This window comes from Aulonocara sp. 'chitande type north' Nkhata Bay, linkage group LG18, assembly GCF_057382095.1.
Source record: "Aulonocara sp. 'chitande type north' Nkhata Bay isolate Kocher_YH1m ecotype deep benthic linkage group LG18, A_spYH_male_GT1.1, whole genome shotgun sequence".
Classification (NCBI taxonomy): Eukaryota; Metazoa; Chordata; class Actinopteri; order Cichliformes; family Cichlidae; genus Aulonocara; species Aulonocara sp. 'chitande type north' Nkhata Bay.
In genome coordinates, this window is record NC_141361.1 from 15,314,944 (window position 1) to 15,340,370 (window position 25,427).

General features: G+C 37.9%; 3 protein-coding genes and 1 pseudogene across 3 annotated transcripts; 1 reads left to right on the forward strand and 3 right to left on the reverse strand.

The window, feature by feature from the left end:
* Window positions 1-1,772: 1,772 nt before the first annotated feature.
* LOC147308224 (chemokine XC receptor 1-like) lies at window positions 1,773-4,855 on the reverse strand. The gene is made up of 2 exons (XM_086272803.1): window positions 4,748-4,855; window positions 1,773-3,080 (listed from the first exon to the last, which is right to left on the reverse strand). Exon 2 carries the CDS (start codon window positions 3,038-3,040, stop codon window positions 2,057-2,059), a length of 984 nt encoding a protein of 327 aa, XP_086128929.1. The 5' UTR covers window positions 3,041-3,080; window positions 4,748-4,855; the 3' UTR covers window positions 1,773-2,056.
* A 4,217-nt stretch (window positions 4,856-9,072) lies between these two features.
* Window positions 9,073-11,254, forward strand: LOC147308225 (pescadillo pseudogene; annotated as a pseudogene).
* A 1,232-nt stretch (window positions 11,255-12,486) lies between these two features.
* Window positions 12,487-14,288, reverse strand: LOC147308226 (chemokine XC receptor 1-like). Its single transcript, XM_086271524.1, has 2 exons — window positions 14,267-14,288; window positions 12,487-14,114 (listed from the first exon to the last, which is right to left on the reverse strand). The coding sequence occupies exon 2, from the start codon at window positions 14,102-14,104 to the stop codon at window positions 13,094-13,096; it is 1,011 nt and encodes a 336-aa protein (XP_086127650.1). The 5' UTR covers window positions 14,105-14,114; window positions 14,267-14,288; the 3' UTR covers window positions 12,487-13,093.
* A 1,772-nt stretch (window positions 14,289-16,060) lies between these two features.
* LOC147308227 (chemokine XC receptor 1-like) lies at window positions 16,061-17,101 on the reverse strand. Its single transcript, XM_086273498.1, has one exon. It carries the CDS (start codon window positions 17,099-17,101, stop codon window positions 16,088-16,090), a length of 1,014 nt encoding a protein of 337 aa, XP_086129624.1. The 3' UTR covers window positions 16,061-16,087.
* Between the last annotated feature and the right edge of the window lie 8,326 nt (window positions 17,102-25,427).

A 25,427-nucleotide genomic window follows, 5' to 3' on the forward strand; every position in this document is an offset into this window, starting at 1 on the left:
ATTTTAGAATTTTCACATTTTTCTCTTTTACACATATGACAATGAATGAGCTGGGGTTTTTTGTGTTTGTTTGTTACCCTTGATGCCTTTCAATGTGTGTTATTTTGAAATTCTATTAAAATTAAAGACTAGCCTACAGTTTAAGATGAAATATTATTATTGTGTTGCAGATGAAGGTTTGGTTTAAGCAAGACAGGTAAAGTAAATTGGTAATCCCTCCATATTTTAGAGGTTGAATTTTGTCTTTGGAAAAGCAAAAATCTGATCAGTGAACAGTTAGATTACCAGCACTGATGTAACCTGCAGTTATGCTATCATTCATGACATGCATATCAGAGATAAAAGACGGTAATAGTGTTACAGTGTTATAGTAATAAATAATAACAATAGTAGTAAAATGCATCTTGTACGTTTCATTCTACTTGAGATACAAATTATAATAATAATAATCTAAAATAGTGATTTCTTTCTTTCTTTCTTTCTTTCTTATTTTTTTTTTAATATTCTGTGTAATGTCCATGTCCAGGATCATATTGTTTCATATGTTTGTAGGAGCTTTAACACATAAAATTGAGATAGCTACAGTTTCCTACTAGTATGAAACAAGCAGAGCTTAACAATAGCCAACTGCAGCTACAAGATAAACTGATGAGCTTGTTCATTGTTTTTAAACTAAATCATTTGCAGTGATACGGTTTTCCTTCATTATAATCTACTTTAGCTATAGGCCTAAAGTGAATTTTTTCAAGTCACATGTTTTTTCTGATAAATTTTAAGTCATTCTTGCTCTTTCCTACAAACAGTACTGTAACCAGCATATATTTGATCAACCTTTGTCGTGCAACATAATATAGAAAGGAAAAAAGTTTGAAAAAGTGTCCTATCACAACTAAAGGAGTCGTTGTCAAAGGTCAAAGGTCAGGGAAAATATGAGCTGTCTGCATTTTACTGACATATACTTCAATTAATATTGTTGACTTGTACTACAATAATGTTCCTTTTGCTGTTTATTTATTCATATAATCAATCAAACATTGTCAGAGCACTTATTTTTATTTCTTTTTTTAAAATTCATTTTCATTTTCAATCTTAGAAATCAAATGTCCAGTTTTAACTCTGTTATAAACATCTGCCATTAATTTCATTGTTGTTTGTTTTTGTTAAAGCAAAACAAAACAAAACAAAGTACCAGAGTGTAGCATCAACTAGCTTTAGTCATTGCAATTTTTTCAGTGCAGCTCATTGTAACATACTCAAATCACTATTTAGATAAATGAAAGCAGCTTCACAGCATTTCAGAAACAGCAAATGAAATGCAGGAATGAGATTCAGATTTCAGAAACATACATTTTTGACTTGGCAAATAAAAACATGTAAGATAGATAAAATATATAAGCTAAGGCAAATATGGAAAAGCAATCTTGATCACAACAGAGTTTGATCAGAAATGTGATCGGCACGGATATTTACATAAAAAAACAAAACGTTACGAAACACAGCACGTTACACATTACACGTATTACGCGAGGTCATCCAAGTTCAACCAGCCCCTTTCTTTAAAGTGAAAAGGTTGTGAAACATAAATTAGTATTGGATATTTTTTTTATCACGGTCACACTCTTAAAAAGCAAAAAACTAGGTTAACTTATAATAGTTAAAATAAATTGGTATTCTGGTGGAGAAAAAAAAACCTTTGAAAAATACAAAACTATTAGAACAATTTAGGCATGTTTCCTGTTAGAAAAACTAAATACATGGAACTGTCGAGCCTCTCAAGTTTAATACAAGAACTCCGGCAACCTCACTCACAAATGAATGAGGCACAAGAAACCTGGCCTTGTTGTAAAGTTTGGCGGTTTGCGTATCTTTGGTATATTTGTCAGCACTAACCACTGCATAATATCCTCCTCAATCCTCACATTAACAAAAATCAGTCTCTGTTATAAACAGGTGCTATTCAATTTAATTGTTGTTTGTTTTTATCTAATCTAATTAGAGATCTAGTAATATCTTATCGGAACTAAAAACATCTAATCTAATGCTAAGCATCACAAATTCAGATTTCTTCTGTATTTTTTAGAGAAATGAATGCAACTGAACTCCCATCATTACTAACGTCTCTGCTTTGTGATAAAGGATTACGTAGCATGGGGAGATACCTCCTAAAACTTTGTGCTCCAATTATATGGAACAGAGGACTAAGGCAACAGCAGAACTGAGATAGAGGATAAAGGATAAACCAAGAAAGGTGCAATGCTTCCATCACTGCATGTGTGTGTTTCACAAAACCCCAGATTATAAATGACATTACAGAGTCGCAGACGTGCAGAGGAGTCAAACAAAGAAAAGTCCCAAAAGTTATCCCTAAAATCACTTTTGAAGGCAGTTGCTGCCTGTTTATCTTGCCCTGTTTCATCATTATCCACATGTGGACATGACAGAATGTAGTGATAAGGAAAGGAATGAGAAAAAAAAGGCAAAACTCTGTGTAGACTCGAGCTTGGGTCCATTCAAACAGACACAGTTGAACCTCAAATATGACTTCGGTATACATGAACTGCTTAATGCTTGCAGCAGCACATACCAGCCATACCAAGATGCTAGTAATGAGGACACCACATTTTCTTGAGACCTGTGCACACAGACGTGAAACCTGAACAAAAGAAAAATAATAATGCAACGACATGACAGTGAGGATTAAAATAGAGGCGTACAGTCCTAGATAATAAACTGCTGTCATGAATCCACAGACCCACTCTCCAAAGATCCAGCTACGGAGTAAATTACAGGCCTCAAATGGCAAGGTCACAGTGATGCAAAGGTTAGATATTGTAAGTTGCAGAAGTAAGATATCGGGTGTGATCTTCCAAGCTTGTTCTTTTCGGATGACCCACATCAGGAAGCTGTTTCCGGACAGGCTGATGCAGAAGAAAATAATAATGGCAGCAGCACAATAGCATTCGAGCGCCGACAGTGGAAAGTCATCCTGACTGCTTTCAGTCTCATTAAAGAATGTAAACTCGTCACTGCTCAAGGCCATTATTTACTTGTTGAGGTCTTGTAAGGAAATAGCTGCTGACCTATTGAAGAAGTAAAGACATAAGGTTAGTTTTTTTTTTAAATATACATAAATGATTACATTTTTTGTTGTGGTTTAAATCTATCAGACAAATCTCGATAAAAACTAATCCAGTCCAGTGTAATAGACACAACACTATACAAACTTCAACAGTGTTGAAAGTTAAAGGTTATGATTTGGAAATCTGTTGTTTGGAGCGACTGTTGTGTTATACTGTAATGTTTATAAGAAATACCATGAGTGCTTTTTAATGTAATAGCAGTTAATTCAAAGTAATCATAATATTTATTCAACATGTAATTTTTGCGCTTGTATCCTATCCCCATCTATTCCTGTGAATTATAATGTGTAGTAAAGGTGAACACAGTGGCATCAGTTTTGTCTAATTTAGACACCGGTTCTTTTCATCCACCTTCCACGCACTGCTGTCAGGTTTCAGGACAATTCTATAGCACGAAATGCATCTCTCTTCATTCTAATTACACTCAGGACCACCTGCCAAGTGCATGTACATTCATTCTGCTCCTAGAAGGGCTCCCTTTGGGGATCTGCCAAGTCCAGAAGCCACTGCAGCTTGTTGCTTCATGATCACTAAACATTGTAATGTGTAGTTGGGTTTGGGATCCCTACTAGTGAAACCATGATGAAGCTCAACCTCAACCTAGACTTTTAGTCTAATTAAGAGTTTAAGATCACCGTTTGAGGCTTTTCTTTATGAGTCTTTGTGAGGACATTACTGTTGATCTAGCAAAGAAGTGAGAATATATTATTGTTATTATTATTAGTAGTAGTATATACATTAATAAAGTAATTATTTTTTAGGCCAACCTAGATAAAGACTAATGTAGCCTAACGTAACAGATCCTATCTTTTAATACACAGCTTGAACTGCTTTAAGTGTTTAAGAGGTTGTGTTATACTGCCTTTTTTGTAGGGCAAACCATAAACAGTCAAAGTGATCAGAATGCTTATTAATGATATTTATTAGAAATATCACAATTCCGTATATATCATGCCTTTAACTTAGAATGAACCACATAAAATGAAATGTGCTAAAGCACGATAATACCCATAAATGGCACATAAACCTATTCTGTAAGAGTTATAGTGAGTCATTAAAAAAATTGTCACAACAAGTGTTATTGTATGCATAGCAACATCAAAATGTTTTTTTTCATGGTGATGATTTAAGAGTCTATCTATCAGGTGATCCAGGTGATCCAGGTGATCGATATATGCATTTTTTTTTCTCTGCCCGTTCTGTTGGTTTTTGTCTTTTGCCCTTCTCCCCCGTCCCTCTTCTCAGCTGTTTCTCTTTCCCTCTTTCTTTCTCCCCTTCTTTCCCCCAGTCAAGTCTGTCCCGTATTCAGTGAGTGAAAATAAAATGAACAATAAAAGGTGAATCAAATGGACCATTACGGCAAAGCTGGGATGGTCAATTTGGTAAAGTAAATCCGTTGGGCATCTTTCTTTGCCTTTAGACAACAATTCTGATGGCAAAAGAGCCAAACGGGACAGGCAAAAAAAAAGAAAAAAAAAAAAAGAGTCTATTTTAACTTTTTTTCCATTTTCATTATCATTCTTGTAATATAAGTTTCACTCCATATTCTTGGATTTTTCATTAAAGTTTTTCCCAAACGTTCCCATTTACACAAATCGACTCCTTACCTTGTGCATGTGCTCATGTGTCAGGCTAGGTCCTGCTCACAGCCTCTCTCAGTGATAGTGTTAATGCACGTAAACTTCACACTAATTTCACTCTAACATGAACTAAAGAAAAGTGCTGTTTGAGCATTTTGTTTTTTCCAGTCCAGTTTATTGTGACATACCAAAATCATTTTGTGGGAACAGAGAAGTGAAAACAGCGTCCTGCTTAAGTTACATCTCTACACAGAGATCAACTCACAAAGAAAACAATAAGCAAATTTAAATTGCATTCAATTGAATCATACAAACATGATTAGAGTTTTGGGGACATAATTTGTTGCAAATTGTGCAAAATATAAGGTTAAAACAACATATTTCATGTTATGCCTGATGTAGCTGTGTAAGTACCAAAATGGGTAACATTTAACTGAGTCCTTGTCCTTGAGCCAGCTCTTATGGAACTAAAAAGTTAAAATCACTAAGGTCACATTCCTTTTTAACCTGAAATAATATACCTTATAAATGAACAAATTAGTACATTCATGTTTAATCAAATGATAGCAATAAGCAACCAGTAATAAAGATAAAGACCCAATCATCAGTAATTTCTGACTGTCAGACAAAAGAAGTGTTAAGGAAAATGATCTGAAAAGTTACAGCTTTATTTATTATAACAAATCTGATGTTGATATAAATTTCAGGTAATTTATCTAATTCTAACACAAAGCATGTAATCCTAATTTCAACTGCAAACTGCACTTACATGATATATAGTCATTCTCAGGTGGAGTGCAGGATCCATCCAGATGAGGAAGCTGCATTAATTTGTCGTTTTTGACCCACTGCAGTTTTTGCTGGTCTTCATACAACCCAGTATCAGTGCTATCGTACAGGTGATTACTAATAATAATTAAATTAGCTTATAAACGAACATGTAGTCAGTTCATTTCACTAAAGACCAGCAGCCCAGTAAGATGGAAAAAATATGTACTACACTGGCTGGTCCACTAGAGGACATCATGTGAGTGTCACACTTGTATCCTTGTAGTATAAGCAGGGGGCAATAGTTTACTGAAAGCTAAAATATCCCTATTGACTAAGCTCCTTCTATACTGGCTAAGATTAAGCTCCTGCTGAAGGCTAATACTTTTAACAAATTAATAAAAGTGTAATTACTCAGGAAACCTGATGCAATACCATGAAAAATAACACCAACAAGTTTTTGTGTTATTCTAGCTCAGTCTGGTCTGGCTAATTTTAGGAGGCCATGTCATTTCAGGTGCTGTTGTTCAAGTAAGCAGCATACATGTATGTTGCTACTTGAACAACAGGGAAAAGGGAAATAACCATGTTTCCATCTTAAACAGGCCAATCCCAGTAGTTACCTCTGCATTCTCTCTGTGTTCATACTGAGTTTGAAGCAGGAAATTTTACATTATTCTTTATGATGAAACTATAATGTTAAAATACCCTTTACCCATTAAATCTGCATACTGTTAGACATTTTAGTTACACAAAGAGTTTCACATTTATTTTGTTATAACTTGTTACACCATAAGATATGGTAAACGACACACTACTAAGCATTGGTAAGGTATTAGTGAATCCCTATTTCATCATTTGAAAAACTGAAAGTACCCTGTGGTTGTTGGTGCTCAGTGTTTCTCTTCCTCTCTTAAACACCTCCTTAGACTCTGATGGTATACTTACATTTCAGAATTCTCTGAAACTCAAATGGGTCATGTTTGCACATTATTTATAAATTTTTGTGCTTTTTCGACTTCCTTTTTGTGTTCTAAAAATAGCTGACATTTTCTGTGGGGGGTAGTGAGTACTTCAAAGTCCACTGAGAAAGTTCCTACTGTGACCCAGCCAGAAAACTTTCAGTTATTTACTAAGATGACACCTTGCTATAATAGTTGTAACTAAAGGGGGAGTTTGTATTAGTTTATATCTTTCAGAGAATGAAATGCAGAAACTGCAGGATATTATGGCCAGGCAGACATCTAACAGGGTTCCTACATTGTAGTGCTTTTATCAATCTGCTGCACAAGATGGTGGAGGAAAGCAAGGCGCTATCATCTTAACACCTTTTTATTTTCCAACATGGTTTTCAAACTGCAGCCAAGGGGAGATCTAAGAGGAAAGCACGAAGCACAGCAAGACATAGAGGTTTCCCTGGGAGAAAATAAGCATTTCAAACTAAAATCACGTTAAGGCCAAACTGATCCTTATATCAAACTAGTTGAACAATGTAGTGATGCCTGCATGCAGGAGAGGAGGAGGCAAGGAGAGAGCAAAAGAGGGAAAGCTACAGAGAGTAAGTGAATGAGGAGGATTGGGAAGAGCACCGGACTCTAGGGATCGCAACAAGTTGCCTGAAATCAGTCATAGTCAAAGTCATATATCCTTTATGTTTTTACCTTTGACCTTTAGTTTCACTGATGCAGTTTTATATATATTTAAACTGTCTTACCCACAACTCCTCAGTTCTTCACTGTCTTCACGCCACACAGCGGTTTTTCATCAGCAGAAATGTCAGATAGGAAAGGATTGTGGAATACTCTGATGCACCTGCTGGTGCACCAACTTAGGCACGCATGTCTTTTTACTGACAAAACATTTAAGTAAATTGTTGTAGTTAAGGAAGCATCTCTGAGTTGATTCAAAACAAAAAGAGGATGTCATGGTTATGGGTCAGGTGACCAAGGGTTCTGAGCTTTTGCAATTTCATTACAGATTTTGTGATGTGGGCTTTGTTTGCAGACTCTGTTAATTGTGTGGAGATCCTGTTGAGATCCTGTTGAGATCCTGTTGAGATCCTATTGAGATCCTGTTTCTCTTTATTCTTTATCCTTTATTATTCTAGTTGCTCCGTTTCTTTGCCGCTTAACTACTCCCTCAGTTTTCAGCCGATTTTCACCATTCAAACGGGTACTTATTACTATTATACTTTTTAAAATATTACACTTTTTTCCTTTAATTTGTCCCATTGAAATGAATGGGAAACTTCCACAATTCTGCTAAAACTTGCTTGTCTTTGAAACCTAACTTCTTCCTCATACTTTCACCTGGAAACTCCATTCAAACTTTAAAACGTTCTCAAATGATTGGGCTATTCCTGTCTGATTCAGCTTTTTCATATCTGTTACCGTTTTTATTTAATGCCTCTTTAAGTTCTCAGTTGCAGCTTTGTGATTTTTCAGAAAATACATGTGTTGCTATGGTTGCTATGCAATTAACTCAGAGTGGACAGTGAAACTTTGTGAATTTTCTCTTCATGTCCAAACAACTTCTTGCTACTCGCTAAATTTCCACTCAACTTCCTCAAATTATACATCAAAACGTAGGTATTTTTGCTGGCTTTCAGAAAATGTCACTATCACTGTTGTGGAAGTTACAGATTTTTATCAAATCGCCTCAGAGCAACACAATGTCTGAAAACTCTCCAAACAAAGTGAATGGGGACTTTGTTCAAAATCACAGCTGGAACTCTCTAATGAGAGGCATTTTCAAATCGTCATATGTCCTTAAGTTAAGACACGAGGCTTGTGCCAATTCATCTTCAGACAGTGCTGACACTCAAGGTCGAAGCAGTTTTTACAGTCATCTTACCATTGAGCCATAAATTACGTTTGTTTGAGGGGAGGAAATCTGTCCTCTCATTTTTCAAACTCCGAAAATGAAGCCGTTTCTTCTCTCGTCATATCTCCGCAACCGAGATACAGTCGATTGGTAATGAAACGAATCTTCAGACCAAAGTTTTTGGGTTCAATCCCACCTTGTTCGACATTTTTTTTTTCACTACAAATTAATACACTATCACAGACAAGTAATTCATATTAATAATTTATTACAATTCTGCAAAGTTTTATGATTTTACCAGCTTTTCTAATATGGACCTCAGATTCTTGTTAACAGTCCATGGCAGAAATACATACAAGTACACAGCCTGATGAAGCAGACAGAAGCACTACCTCTGATTGGTTCAGCATTTTCACCTCTTATCAGCACAAATCTCAGCCTCTTCTGCTGTTTTCATTAGAATTTTAAGCTTTTCCAGAAATTCTGCTCATTCAACTCTTTTCAGCAAAATTTTCAGTTTTTTCTGCTTTTTTCAGAAAAAAAATATTTTCAGCAGAAATTCTGCTCATTCAACTCTTTTCAGCAAAATTTTCAGTTTTTTCTGCTTTTTTCAGAAAAAAACTATTTTCAGCAGAAATTCTGCTGATTGAACTCTTTTCAGCAAAAATTCTGCTAATTGAACTCTTTTCAGCAGAATTTTCACCTCAGTAGGGGTCCTACTGCGTTTGGCTTGACATGCGCGAAAGAGAGGCCCTCTTTCGCGCATGTCAAGCCACACGTGCATCTCCTGCGTGTTGTGTCGGTCGTTGTTGTGTACCCTTGCGAATTGTGTAATTTGTACACAACTACATTTGGATAAAACTCCGTGGAGGGTTAGAAACTGTCTCTAAATGGGAGGTCTTCAAAAGAAAAAGTTTGAGAGGGGCTCTGCCACCAACTACATCACAAGAAACAGAGCTCGAAAGAAGTTGCAGCTCAGCCTCCCAGATTTCAGGCGACTTTGCATTCTCAAAGGCATATACCCTCATGAGCCAAAACACAAGAAAAAGGTGAACAAGGGATCTACAGCCCCAAGGACCTTCTACCTGCTCAAAGACATCCGCTTTCTGCTCCATGAGCCAATTGTTGGAAAGTTCAGAGAGTACAAGATATTTGTGCGTAAGCTTAAGAAGGCTTATGGAAAAACAGAGTGGTCTGCAGTGGAAAGACTGAGAGAGAACAAGCCGACCTATAAATTGGATCACATCATCAAAGAAAGGTATCCAACCTTCATTGATGCCCTCCGTGATATCGACGATGCCCTCTGCATGTGCTTCCTCTTCTCTACTTTTGCTCGAACAGGAAAATGTCATGTGCAGACAATCCAGCTGTGCAGGCGCCTTACTGTGGAGTGGATGAACTATGTGATCGCATCACGTTCTCTCCGAAAGGTTTTCCTCTCCATCAAGGGAATATATTATCAGGCTGAGGTGATGGGACAGCTCATTACATGGGTGGTGCCATATCAGTTCTCCCATGTTCACCCCGTTGATGTTGATTACAGAGTAATGGCAACATTCACAGAGTTGTACACCACTCTGCTGGGCTTTGTCAGTTTCAGGCTCTACAGTTCCCTCAACTTGGTCTACCCACCAAAGCTGGACAGTAATGGAGAGTCAGAGCCTAAGGAAGAGAGTGAGGATGACTATGCCATGAATTCAGAAAGTTACTTAGAGAAACTGTCAGCTCTGAGTGCCAGTCTGGCAGATGAGGAGGAGGAGGCTCAACTGGACCAGTTTCCCAGTGAAGGGGAGGACATGGAGAAGATGGAGGCTAGGGAAAAGGAACTGAAACAGCAAGAAGCTCAGAAGAAGCTTTTTGAGGGACTCAAGTTTTACCTCAACAGAGAAGTTCCCAGAGAGTCTCTGGCATTCGTCATCAGGTGTTTTGGAGGTCAGGTATCCTGGGACAAGTCTGTGTGCATTGGTAGCACATACGATGTGACAGATGAGACCATCACTCATCAAATTATTGACAGGCCCAGTGTTGGCAAACAGTATATCAACAGATACTACATCCAACCCCAGTGGCTATACGACTGTGTCAATGCCAAAATTCTCTTGCCTGTGGAGGATTATTTCCTTGGGGTGACTCTACCCCCTCACCTCTCTCCGTTTGTGGAGGAGAAGGAAGGTGACTATGTGCCTCCAGAGAAACTGAAGATGATGGCCTTACAGCGAGGAGAAAAACCAGGCAATGAACAAGAGGAGGATGAGGAAGAAGAGGAGGAGGAGGGAGAACAGGAAGAGGAAGAAGAACAAGAAGAGGATGACAATGGTGATGAAGAGGATGATGAAGAGGAAGTAGCAGAAGAGAAAAACCTTAAGAAAATGGAAGAACAAAGATCCCAGGGCAAGTCTCTACATGTCAAAGTGACACCTGGAAAGCTGAAGGTAGAAAATAAGGCACGCTTGGAGCAGGAGGAGAAAGCAGAGGAGAAGCGTCTGGCCATTATGATGATGAAGAAAAAGGAAAAGTACCTCTATGACAAAATCATGTTTGGAAAGAAAAGAAAAGTCCGTGAGGCTAACAAGCTTGCTGCCAAGAGGAAGGCTCACGATGATTCAGAAAAAGCAAAAAAGAAAAAGGCCCGAAAATAACTGGTGCCTTCTTCAGACTGACTTTCTTTTTAACTTTGAGACTCAGTGCATTGCAGGTTTACATACCATAAAACCTGAAAGTGCAGTAGAGCTCTGCGTGCTACATGCACTCTAATGACCTCTGCAGAACTTCAAACAGCGCAGGTTGTCACAAATGCTAGTTGTGTGATTATTATTGTAAAAGTAACTGTTTGATCTGTGCTCCACTTTTCTGTATTGTACAATACAACTTCCTGTTTATTTTAAAATCTGTAACCGAAACATTTTACAGTTAAACGGACTGAATTAAACCTGTTACTTGTGATATTGCAAAAGAAAAAGAAAAAAAAAAAAAAAAAAAAAAAAAAAAAAGAATTTTCACCTCTTTTTAGCAGAAATTCTGCTGATTCATCTCTTTTCTGCAAAGTTTTCAGCCTTTTCACCTCTTATCACCACAATTCTCAGCAGCTTCTGCTCATTTCAGCAGAATTGTCAGTCTCTCCACCTTTTCTTTGTGAGCAAGAGTTTGGTGCAGTGACATGAGTAGCTGCCTTGAGACCTCCAGGTTCAAATCCTGCTCAGGGCAACATTTTTTTTTCTTTTTCAGCAGACATCTTCAGCGTTAAGGCATCCACACAGCATTTTCACAGGAAATGCAAATTTTTTCTAGTTCTGTTTGGGTTTCCTTGTGCTTATGACTTTTTTTTATTCCCACTAGTTCCCTATTCTATTATTTTATGTCTCTAGTTTAGTCTGTTTTGTCTGTTAGTTCTCCTCCTGCCCCTTTAGACATCTGTCTGTGTTTTATTCTTTTGTGTCTCCTTGAAGTCTTTCATGTCTCCATGTATGTTTAAGTTTTGTCAATGTCAAGTTTGGGTATCTTGTCTCTCTGTGTTTATGCTTCCTGTTTTATTTTATTTTAGTGAGCCTGTGTCCTTTGCGCGCTGTCCTTTGTCAGAGTATCTGTTGTAGTTCCTTTTTCCGTTGTCCTTTGTGTTTCTCAGTACTAGTGTGTTTCGTCATGCCACCTCATTGTGTTTTTTCGTAGATGTTTAGTTTTCTGTTTTCCCCATTGAGCTTTTGTTTCACCCATTTGGATGTTTGCTGCTTTCGTTCCTTTTTTGCCATCAATCAAATACACAGTTCGCTTTGTTAACCTCTTTCTGCTCATGTCTGCATTTGGGTTCAACTCACCTTCAAATCTAAACACCCTGGAGATTATGACAGAGAAGCTATTAGTTTGCTTAAGAATATTACAACATTTCCAGCACAGCAAACATTGCCTCACTTTTTGTGTCAGGTCTATATTGGCCACAGGTAGATGAAACTAACCCTGCTCAAAAGCATCCAGAATGATCATAACATTTATCCAGCATGTCAGCATACGTGTCCTGTCATCAGTGACAGTTAAAAAATATGAAGTCAACTATATGGAAGAAAAATTAGGAGGCTAAATGGAATTTTAATAAAGTGGAGCAATTTAAATGTTGTGTTTGAGAACAATGTGATGACATCAGAGATCTATAAATGATAAAGTGAGTCTAGGGTCACTGTGAGTCAGTGAAACAAAGAGTTAGCATACCTGTAGAATACCTGCAAACCTGTATGAATTGTCAGTTAAGCATAATTTATTCCATATGTCCAAGCTTTAACATTTTGTAATTTTTTTCTATTATGATTTATATTCCTGTAATATTAATGTCCATATTCCAAAACGTTTCTCATTTTTTATTACACGACTCATTACATTATTATCCATTTCAAAGAAAGATTAAAGGCCCAAGTGACTTCCCTTCTGCTTCACGGTTTCCCTTAGTGAATATGTTAATATACTTATACTACACACTACTCTGACTCTATCGGTGACCACAGAAAACTGCTGTCAATGCATTTTTTTCCCCCAATTCATCTGACATTACATACCACAAAAACAAAGAAGTGAAAAAAGCTTCACTGTATTTCAGAAACATTTTCATTTCTACAAAACATACTAATAAAACGACACCAGCGAAATGCACAATTTTACAAACATCTTTGACCTTGCACATTAAAAAGCCTAAAACAAAATCTGTGTATATGATATCAAGACTATATGCAAAACATGTCAAATTATATACAACCTTTGTTTTGTAAAAGTATTTGAAGACTGAATCAGTGTTTACTTTCAAGAGGGACTTTTAAATGGATCATTGCGTCGTTCTGTGTTAACAGAAGAGTTGTCTACTGTGAAAGCTACATTCTGAATACCAGAGGTTTTCTGGCCAATATTTTCCTCCTTGTTCTTACTGCACAAATTTTTACATTTCAAAAGATTAAACAGATTATTTCGCAACTTCTGTGAGAGCATGTATAGCAGAGGGTTCATACAGCAGTGAGAATAGGCAAGCATTTCACAAATACGGTAGGCAACTTCTAACTGTTCCTGTGCCTTACAACCTATCGGTTTATAAAGAGATTTAATTAAAAGCATAATATGGTATGGCCCCCAGCAAAAGAAAAAGGCTGCAACAATACACAACAGCACAGCTACAGTCTTGTGCTTCTTTCTACTTAAACCTTGTAAAACTGTCTTGAGGATGGCAGAATAGCAAAAAATAATGATGGCAAATGGGAGGAAGAATAGCAGTGACACTTGGAGATAACGTCCAAGCTTGTCTTCAGATTCATCATCACAATAGTTCTGATTATCCCAGTTTATGGCTTTTACTTTAGTTGCATCACTCAGGGATGCCGAGATGCTGATGATCCAGGCAGCTATACAGGCACCGATTGCATACCTCCTTCTTCTAGCACGGTTGCTTTTCCAGTTTGGCAGCACCACCCTAATGAAACGGGCAACTGTCATGGCGGTCAGTAGAATGACACTGCTGTACAAACCAACAAAGAATACGGCAGTCATTAATTTGCAGACAAAGTCCCCAAAGACCCATTGTTGTAGGTGATCAACGGCCCAGAACGGAAGTGTGATGGTGAAGATCAAATCAGAGCAGGCCAGGTTCAGGATGAAAATATTTGTGATACTTTTCAGGTCCTCGTAGATGAAAAGAACACATAAGAGGAGGCTGTTGCCTATGATACTGAGGATGAAGATCAAGATGAAGAAAGGGCCAGTAATACTGGGAAAGTCACTGTCACAAAGAAAATGGACTTGATCGCTTGTCATGTTGTTTGCCATTGTCGATTTTCTACAAAATATAAACACAAAATAAGATTTTTTCAACACATTTAAATACTATAACTTAGCTGTTTTCTCTATACTGACAGAAACTGTGGATTTTAGTTTTAATTTAATATGTAAAACAGAGACTAATAAAGGGGATTAAACACAGAAACCTACCTCTTGTATCTGCCAGCAAGTGTTCTGTTGAAATGTACTGTTCAGGAAAAGCTGCAATGATCTTAAGCAAACCAACAGTTCCTCTTTCTGTTTCACACTAAGTTCAAGATAACGCCCAAACCAAAATAAAAAACAAACAAACATTTTGTCCACATTTAAAATGAAACTTAAACAAAATTACACCTATGTTTCAATATCACTCACAACTAATTGTCTACAGTTTTGCTGCACTGATCAAAAGATAAAGATAAAGTTTTATTTATCTGATTTTTTATTTTTATTTGGTAAAGCCTTAAAATGCTGATGATATAAAGTTTGAAAATAAGCTACTTTTTTGGGAAGAAAATATATCCTGCTGAAAATAATGGAAACAATAAAAAAAACTTTGTAAAACTAATTGATATAATAACATAAACCCCTAAAACCCCTAGTTTGTTTTTCATACATGCTAATCTGATGGCTGAGTCTGCACCTGCTGAACTTGCCTGCTTTGTTGAACCGAACATGGAAGATGTTAACACACTGGATCAATCGTTGAGCCTTTTCTATTATCATGCTAAGTGAGTTATTTGAGGCTTCTTCACACTACACTCTAACTGATCTGCACCAGGAATTTGGTCCAACATGATTACAAAATCGACCTCTTAAGTCGACAGGTCTATTTGCTAGTTGCTCGCTTGTTGAAAAAGAAAGTATGCTGTTAAGAAAATATTAAAAGGTATCTCTTTCAAAATAAATAAACTTCAACAAGATACAAAAGTTAGTTTAATTTTTTTTAATGAAATTCATTGAGAAAAATAATCATAATATCAAATGTATATAAACAAACAACTTTTATAGTGATTTTTTTTTTTTAAAGGAGGAGGAAGCCTAAGGTTACATCATTTGCCATTTTACAATGCTGTGTTCGCAGCCATTCCCCAACTCTCTGTGAATGGTACTCATGGCCAATGATCAGTGGTCTTTGATCAATGGTCATGAGAATTTGCATATTTATGATGAAGGAACTGACCTCCCAGCCCATTGTTCTTTCAGTTGGCTGGTTTCAGTCATTATGCAAATGTACTGTTTATAAGATTGGGGAAACCTGCAGTCGGCTGAGACTGAAGAAGTCCCTTGGATGAGTGACAAAACATTTCTCCCACTGAAAACGCTACGTCCAGATGAACAGATTCAACTTTTGGAGACATGTAATCATAGTGACCAATCTACAGTATCACTACTACAATACAGTATAATCAACTGATCATTTTGGAGTAGTGGAAGTTTAAAATAGAAGATTCTGATTAGAAAGTATATAAACAGTTAAAAACATTAAGAAAAGGTATTGAAACACAATGTCAAACTGAAATTGTCACTTCTGTTTCTCTTTATATCAGGGGTCTCGAACTGCAGGCCTCGAGGGCCGGTGTCCTGCAGGCTTTAGATGTGTCCTTGATCCAACACAGCTGATTTAAAGGCTAAATGAGCTCCTCAACATGTCTTGAAGTTCTCCAGAGGCCTGGTAATGAACTAATCATTTGATTCAGGTGTGTTGACCCAGGGTGAGATCTAAAATCTGCAGGACACTGGCCCTCGATTAAGCATGTTGCCATGGTGATTTAGCCAGGTAAAAACAAAGTCACTTTTGTAACAGAAAACTTAATCTTGCTGTGTGGTACACCCCTTTGGCATCAACAAAGTCAGACTCTATCATTAATAGGTGCTGCCAACTTTTTTTGTTGTTTTTTTGCTTGTACTATATTAAGTTCAGCTAATTTATCTAATCAAATTCTCCAGCATCTACCCGTCTCATCCTAATGCATGCATGCTACAGTAAATTCAAATTTCTTCCTCATTTTGGAGAGGGATTAATGCCATTGGACTGTCAGTTTTAGTTTCATCTCTGCACAGTGATAATGTATTGCACGGCATGGGAAGATACCTCCTAAACCTTTGTACTCCTATTAAATGCACCAAAGGGATAAAGCAGCAGTAGATGTGAATGATGGAATGAATGATCAACCAAGCATAGTGCAATGCATATATCAGTTCATGTGTGTACTCATAAAAATCCAATAGTAGCAAGGACTGTATAAACATGTGGATGCTATAAGGGGCCAAACATAGAAAAGTACTGACAGTTATGCCTAAAATCAATTTTGAAGGCTGTTGTTGGCTGTTTATCCTGCCCTGCTTTGCCATTATCCACATGTGAACATAACAGAATGAAGTGATAAGGACAGGAATGAGAAAGAAAAGAAAAATCTGTGTGTAGATTTCAGTGAGTTTCATGGTTAGTGACTCCACAAAATTTACACACACTTTCATGTCAGCGATTTCGATGACTCGACCACTCACAGCCAGTTTAATGCTTGCAGCAGCACACACCAGCCACATCACAATGCTACCTATGAGAACACCATATTTTGTTAAGGCCTGTGCAGACAAGCACCAAGGCTGAACCACAGTAACATAAGAATGCAAAGACATGGCAGTGAGGATCACCACGGCGGTGAATAGTCCCAGAAAATAAATCCCTACACCTACTCCGCAGGCCCACTCCCCAAAGACCCACGTATGGAGTGCATTACAGGCTGCAAAAGGCAATGTCACAGTGAGGCAGAGGTTAGAAACTGTGAGCTGAAGAAGTAAAATATCCGATGTGATCTTCCAAGCTTGTTCCGTCCAGAGGACCCACAGCAGGAAGCTGTTTGTAGGCAGGCTGATGCAGAAGACGAGACTGTTGACAGCAGCAGGATAGTAAAGTTCTGATATCTTAATGTCATACTCGGTCTCGCTGCTGTGAGTCTCATTAAAGTGTATGTAATCATAACTGTCACTGTCCAAGGCCATGATTTACTTGTTTAGGTCTTGTGAGGAAAGTACTGTTGAGGAAATGAAAAAAAAAAATCTTATACTGTGAAGATGATTTTTTTTATTTATATATATATATATATATATATATATATATATATATATAAATAAACATAATTAATGCATTTTGGTACAAATATGTTAGTCAAGATAAAAACTAAAGCAGTTTAGAACCAATGATTATAAAGTTAAACAGCATAATATTCATGCCTTCAACAGCATTCAGGAAAAATTAAATGTAGAAACAAGAATATGGAATAAAAACAGAAGATACTGAATTTTGTCTCAAAATAAACCATTTTAAATAAAATGTGTTTAATCAGAATGATATGACATCTGTCACTGGTTGCCAGGGCAAGCAGTGTGCGAATTATTTAGGATCCAAGATGCGGCAGCTGTGGTGCAAGTGAGTTTATTAATCAAATGTAGATACAAACAGAGATGGCGAGGGTGAGCATGAAACTAAGAAAACCTAAACTGGGAAAAACTAACCAGATGCAGGGAGGCACGGGGAAATACACAGAATGACGGACGGAGAGATGCAGACAAACCAGCAACAAGGACGAGGGAACACACTAAATACACACACCAGCAATCAGGGGATGGGAAACAGGAGGGAACCACACCTGGGAGACATCACAGCTGACGAGGCAGGGGAAACATACACAGAACGCACTGACGTCAGACAGACACCTTCAAAGTAAAACAGGAACACATACATGTAATGACACAACACACACAAACTTAACACAGACTGGGGAACACAGAACGCAGGAACATGAAACGTGAAGAAGGAGAGTACAAAAACCCAGAATAAACAAAACCACAGAATAATAAAAACATAAACACGGAGTCACAGACTCCGGACCATGACAACATCAGAGATGAATGGCAAATAAAGCAAGTCCACGGGGGTTATTGTGAACCAGTGAAGAAAATGGTCACAACATATAATGTTGCTTGCATAACAGCACTGAAGTTTTATTTAATATTCCCTGGTTAATTCATATCGCAGTAATATCAAATTCCACCCCATATTCCTACATTTCCTTACATTTCCTATATTTCTGTCACAACTTTTATTTTTGTTAATAATAAATAAATAATTGTTAAGATAAATAATAAATATTAATATTTTATTATTACATGAATCATTTCTCATGAGTGTTATCACCTAATTCAAAAGAGAAAGACAGCCAAGAAGAGCCTACCTTGTGCATGCACTCTGTGTTTCCCTCACTGATTGTGTTAATACACTTACACTTCGTACTAATATGACCACAGAAATTTTCTTTCATTGCATTTTTTCCGTCTAGCCTATCATGACATGTGCAAAGAGAAGAGAGAAGTGAAAACAGCTTCACTGGATTTCAGCAACATTTTCTTTTCATTTTCTTTTTTACAAAAACAGCATTGCTTGTAAAAGTGCAGTAAAAAAGTGCAGATTCTTAAACGCATACATTTTACTTTTACTTGGCGCATTAAAATGAAAAAATGCATGTCATTTCAATTGAATTTCAGGAGAACATACCCGTCGAGTCTACGGTAGCGCAAAGTCTATACGGTGACCGTAGACACTGTAAAACTTGGCCCGATAGGAGCTCAGAATCCTGTTATGGCTAGTCATTGCACATCATTATAACACAGAAGAAAAGAAAGGGGATGGACAGTACGGTAGTGCAATTCATCCAGATCGGTGATTGGTCAAAAGTCTAGGGTGGCAAAAGGGGAAAGAAGAGCCTTGTGATTGGTGAATATAGTGCAATGAAGGAAACTTCTGTTTTTCATTCAGTCTGTTGTTTTTTTTTCTTTATCAGGTGATGTTTCCAGCTCCTTTATCGCAACTGATGCCTGGACTGCTGTTTGTGGTCTTCAGTATGATCACAATGTGTTATTTATTTATTTTGAGTGGTTTACAATGACAGCACAGTATTATCAGTGTACAAACAATAAAAGCATCTAGTTTTTACTCCAACATCGATGAGGATTTTCCTTTGGCTCTTTTGAACCAAAACAGGTTGGAAAATCCCCTGAAATTAACAGCAATTGAGAATGAATTGCTTTCATTTCTTCTGTGTTATTATGATGTGCAAAGACTGGCCATAGGAGGAGTGCCCCGATGAGACAATGTAATTGTTTTACTTTTATACTGGTAAATTGAGAAGGATTATTCATACCATTGTACTGTCATTTGTACTTGTCTGTACAAGCAAGAAAATTAAAGGCATACCCTGAACTTCTGACCCCCACACGGAGAGACATTGTTGCACTTTGCTGCCATGTTAAGGTCCACTTCTCAAAGAGAAACGAGTCGTAAAATCAGTACAAAGTTGCTATGAGAGATTATCTTTGTATTGTGACGTAAGTATTTGAAGAGGGGTCACTGAATAGATGATTATGAAAATGGTGTGATCATATTTTTCACAGTCACTAGACCTCAACCTATCTGGGGGAAATTTGAGTGTCATAACAGACAGATAATAGCTCTGTTAGTGTTTCCGAATCAATTCCAGGAAACACTGAAGCTGTTGCAGAGGCTTGTGTTGTACAAAAACTTGTGTCTGCCACCTGATTGTACACATTGCTTCTGTGGTTCTGGTCTGTTATGTGTTTCTACATAGTTGTGTCTTCTGAACCTGTTGGCAGAGAAGGCTATTTGTGTGCAACTAAATAAAAAACATATAAAACATATTTCTCTTTCTATAGATTGTATTTATTTATACTTGTATGTTTGTATGTAAGTGGATGAAACAGGAATACAGGAAAACATCACTGCAGGATAGTCAATCAGTGAACTTGATTATAAATGCAATGCAAGGGGCTTTACATAATTAACTGTGTACAAAAAGTCAAAAGTGCCTGTCAGGTATGCTGGAATCATACACGTTACCATCAACAATATCACTGTGAATGTTACACACTTAAAGAAAGTTTATGAGCAACATGTACTGACAATAGCCATACATGGGTAAATGGGTAGTAAATGGCAGTGCAGTAAATCTGCCTAGTATGATTAATATCATACTAGGCAGATTCGTATGATATCATGATCGTGGCTCAAGAGTTGGGAGTTTTCCTTGTAATCGGAAGGTAGCCGGGTCGAGCCCCGGCTCGGACAGTCTCGGTCGTTGTGTCCTTGGGCAAGACACTTCACCTACCGCCTACTGGTGTTGGCCAGAAGGGCCGATGGCGCGATATGGTACCCTCGCTTCTGTCAGTCTGCCCCAGGGCAGCTGTGGCTACAACTGTAGCTTGCCTCCACCAGTGTGTGAATGTGTGTGTGAATGGGTGGATGACTGGGTGTGTAAAGTGCTTTGGGGTTCCTAGGGGGGACTAGTAAAAGCGCTATACAAATACAGGCCATTTACCATTAAATACACGATACACTTACTACTTCATATATCTCACATCATTTGTAACGAGCCACCGAAAGCACCACGTGAAGGCGCGTGGATACCTTCTGTGCGTGAGTGAATGCAACGACTCGGCTGAGCAGCTCCTGTGGAGGTTTGGTGAAGACCATACTTCTCACCCGGTCTGCTGACGAAGTGCAGGGGCATCTGGATTTATAACACGAACTGCTAGTGTCATCATCATCAGCTGTAGCCACTGAAAAGACTAGAAATGGGCGTAATACATTAGATGTACCCTGAAGTAAAAGAGTTAAATGGGCTATTCAGCCTCGTGTAATTTCAGCTAAATCCAGGAGCGTCTTAGAGTCTATCACTTACTGTAAACATAAAAGAAATTCCAGTTTCCATAAAAAATAGCAGACTTGCCGGTGTTCTGAGAAACCATCCTACTCTGACAAAACGTCCTACCCGTATTATAATTTGACGGTGACTTGCGACTAAACCTAACCCTGCCCCTAACCATAACCATAACCATAACCTTAAGAAGTATTCCGGATGGGTGAGAGAAAAAGACGTTAATTCGGCGTTGGTGTTGTGCGCATGCGCCGCGTCTGCGCAGAACCATTGGGTAGGATGTTTTTTCCCAGAACACCGGCTTCTTCGCTGTCCCACCGTGTGTTGTCGTTTTGGTGACGCAACTTCCGTCGACATACAATTGGTAGTCTACAGTTGGATTCGGCGCTCCTATTGGCCCCGAGTCTACAGTGTCTACGGTCACTGAAGACTCCGGGCCAATGAAAAGACGTAACCGTCCACGGCACAGGTGTCGAACTCCAGGCCTCGAGGGCCGGTATCCTGCAGGTTTTAGATGTGTCCTTGATCCAACACAGCTGATTTAAATGGGTAAATGGCCTCCTCAACATGTCTTGAAGTTCTCCAGAGGCCTGGTAATGAACTAATCATTTGATTCAGGGGTGTTGACCCGGGGTGATATCTAAAACCTGCAAGACATCGGCCCTCGAGGCCTGGGGTTCGACACCCCTGGTCTACAGTCACCGTAGACTTTGCACTACCGTAGACTACCGTAGTGCGTCATTCGCACAAGCAATTTTTTGTATGTAAATGCTTTCTATCTACCATTCACCTTCCAATGGACGCACTGGAGATCAACTTGGGGAACGAAACCACCAACCTTTCAGTTAGTAGGTGACCTACTCTATCTCTTGAGCTGCAGCCACCCAGGCGCTTGCAGCACCTAATATTCCCAGGTGAGGTTTAACCTGAGATTCTGTCATTTGGGGCAAAATAAAATAAAGTTATATTTAAAAATCGATTCAGGATTTTAATGAATCGATATCGTGTTATTCAAGCTAGGATCGATTTTCATCAGAAAATCGATAATCAAAACCCACCCCTACTTCTAAGGCTCCTCAAAACTTGAAATTTCCCCCTCTGAGTTTTTACCTTCTTGTTCTAATGTCTGGCCCTCCTCCACCTCATTTCCTGACAGCTCTAAGAACAACTCCACTTCCACAGTTATGAGTAAAATCCTTTCTGTCTCCCGGTCCTTTGTCATTTGTGGATGAAACGATCTAACACTGATATGAGTGTATAGGTGTGCAGAAGCAAGGTTGACAAAAACAAAAGTTAAAATGAGAAGTCTATTTGTCTATTGTTAATATTGTGCCAAACTGAGGAATCTTAACAGTAAAGAACCCATGCTGAGGTTGAGCATGTTATCTTACCCCAAGCAGAAAAAGGGAGAACTTCACTGAACACTTCTGCTGTATTACACTGTGCTTCAGAGGGTCAATAACTACATGCCTGAACTCACTCATGGTACAAGATTATTTCCATCAAACAATAACTGTCAATGAATTTATACTGCAGCATCAACAAGAACAGTTAAGAGTCACAAAACAATAAACATCTTAAACAGCAACACATATTCCCAAGGCATGATGGGAGCTAACTAGCCACTCCCAACATGCCACAATATGATATTTTAGTAATTACATCTGCTTCTGTCTAATTGCTTCAATATGTAACAAAATTTCCTTTAACGGAAATCCACATAGATTTTGAAAATGTATGACATTATTACATCACAACATTCTGTGATTAAACAACACCTGATACAATATACTCTACTACAGATGATAAAAACAACAAATACATAACAATTTTGTTTTAAACGCAATGCTTCCATTATTCTAAAAAGATAAATAAATAAGTATCATAACTTGTTTTTCCTCTGGGTCACAGGAGGACACCATGTTTCCACAGTAAGCCTATGAGCCATCAAATACCACCTAAAGTCCCTGTGCTGCATGATAAAACAAGTAAACAGTTAGTGAGAGGAAAACGACAAAATCTAGTTGCAACAAGTTAAGACTACATTAGGTCAGACGGATACAGGGAGGAGATGGCCTATACAGGACTAAACGGCATCTCTGAAACTTTAATGTCTCCCAACCTGCTAACGGAAACAAGAAAATCGCTTCAGTTTCCTCGCTCAAGATCAAAGTGAAACTAAAGGTAAAACGTTGCGCTTGCAGTTGATTTTAAACGAAACCTCAGACCACAACCACTTCGGATGTTATCAGTTTGTTCTTTTTATTGTTTCAGCTGCAGTCTCAGCGCTGTTAAAACTTTTGAGTGTAAAGATTAAATATATTTTAAAAAAACATTCAAATATAGTCAACATATAAATTAGATATGGGGTCACCAAGCATAGTGTAGGTGTCCTAAATTGCATCTAAGAATCTGTATCACTGATGATCATCAGGGAAACACAAAGGGTGCGTTTCAAAAGTATCTTCTATTCCTAACCTTTTTTTTTTCGTTCCCTTCCTTCTCATGGTTCCTACACCTCAATGAAAACTAGGAGAACTGATAAGCCCTCAGGAAAAGAGAAGAACGGTTTGCTGAGAATATGAATGACCTTACACTTCTCTCTTTAACAGTCTGACACCGGATTATGAAGGAGGGGCATAGAGGGCCAGATTTACTAATGATATATATGTCAAAGCCTTTACTTGACCAGGCTCAGGGAGGCACAGCCATGTCCCGTGACTGGTTGGGGGTAAGGGGAGGGAGTGTGGAAGAGGCCTGGGAGGAGATCACTCCCAGATCCCAGGCCCCCAGAGGTTCAGTTTCGGGGCCTTTATTGTTCTTACTGTATTTACTTCCTCTTCAACACTTATTGAGCACTTTAAGGACATTTCGTATCACTGCTATGCAGATGATATTCGGTTATATATCTCCTTTAAGCCCCATGATGTTTCCAAGCTACAGATTTTGCACAAGTGCATAGACTCCATTAGATGTTGGATGGCTGGAAACTTTCTTCAACTAAATGAGGAGAAGACTGAAGTTCTTGTTTGTGCTCCTAAAAATTTGTACCTAGTGTTATGGAAAACTTGGGTCCACTTGCTACATTTGCAAAACCGTCTATCAGGAGCCTTGGTGTTAGTATTGACTCAGCTCTGACTTTGGATGCTCATGTAAAATCTTTGGTTCGCTCCTGTTTTTATCACTTGAGAAACATTGCTAAGCTGATTTTTATCTTGAAAGGTGCTATATAAATAAAGTTTTACTTACTTACTTACCATCTGCCACTTCATCAGGAGCATCTCCAGGCATTCTAGGGAGGTCATACAGGCACATGGAGGCAACACACAAACACTACTTAGCCTCATTTTGACTTGTTTTAAGGACCTGACATCAAAGTCGAAGCAGCCTGTAGTGTGTTTTTCCACTTTCATTTTGAGTGTGACTCCAAATCCAGACCTCCTTGGTTGTTAAATTTGATTTCCGTTGATAATTTTTGTGTGATTTTGTTGTCAGCACATTCAACTATGTAAAGAACAAAGTATTTAATAAGAATATTTCATTCATTCAGATCTGGGATGTCTTATTTTTCCATCCATATTCAGAAGACTGACTAAAATTTAAATAAGTTGGGCAACTTTAGATGTTGTGTTCCGGCACAATGACATGAAACCAGAGATCTATAAATGACAACAATCTACAGGGGTCACTGTGACTCAATGAAACGAATCGTTACAAACAAAACAAAACAAAAACCCACTGCTGCTTTCATCACAACGCCAACATTTCGTTTGTAAAAATTAAATACCCGCACATTTTTATGATTTGTCTAATAGCACAATTCCTTCCTTACTTTTAAGTTTTATTTAACATTCTGACTGTATTTTATATTTTGACTGATTACATTGTTGTTATTTTGTACAGAGGCAGCATTGCAAATAAAAGCAGTGAATGTAAGTTTTTGCATATATATTCACACACGTAGAACCTAAAGCTGGTGCGCCAAAATGTCATACCAGGAGGTCCTTTGAATACAACGGGGAAGCAAGTGAATCAGAAACCCAGAGACCAAACACGTCTAACTGGGAAAAAAAAGTATTCCCAGATGCAGAAAGCAATAATAAAACCTGATTTAAAAGACAAAAAAAAAAGAAACTTGCCATAAAATTCGTTGTTCGTTGTACACCAAAATCCCACACATTCCCGCCAGTCAATTGTCCAACAACCCAAGACGAATATTCCTTGTGTGTAAAAGTTAGAGACAGGAACTCCTCTTCTGACGTGGGGACCACCCCAGCCTAGTCCCAGGAGGACGAGGGAAAAAACAAACAAAACACCAATCTCACGCCTCAACAGGTGCCTGCTATTAGCTAAACAGTCCCATGTCCAGCCAGCCCACAATGGATTAGAACAACGTTATATATTTATATAATAAAACAAACAACTAGAAACATGCAATACAAATATCAGAATAAAATCATGCAAATAAAATCAAAACTACAATCACAGGCAAACACTAAAATCAGAATAAAACTAATCATACAGACACAAATAAACATATGTGTATATATATATATATATATATATATATATATATATATGAAAGAAATACAGTCTCT

Excerpts from the sequence above, each read along its gene's own strand:
- LOC147308224 (XM_086272803.1), bottom strand. The coding sequence starts at position 3,040 with ATGGCCTTGAGCAGTGACGAGTTTACATTCTTTAATGAGACTGAAAGC.
- LOC147308227 (XM_086273498.1), bottom strand. The coding sequence starts at position 17,101 with ATGGCCTTGGACAGTGACAGTTATGATTACATACACTTTAATGAGACT.
- LOC147308226 (XM_086271524.1), bottom strand. The coding sequence starts at position 14,104 with ATGGCAAACAACATGACAAGCGATCAAGTCCATTTTCTTTGTGACAGT.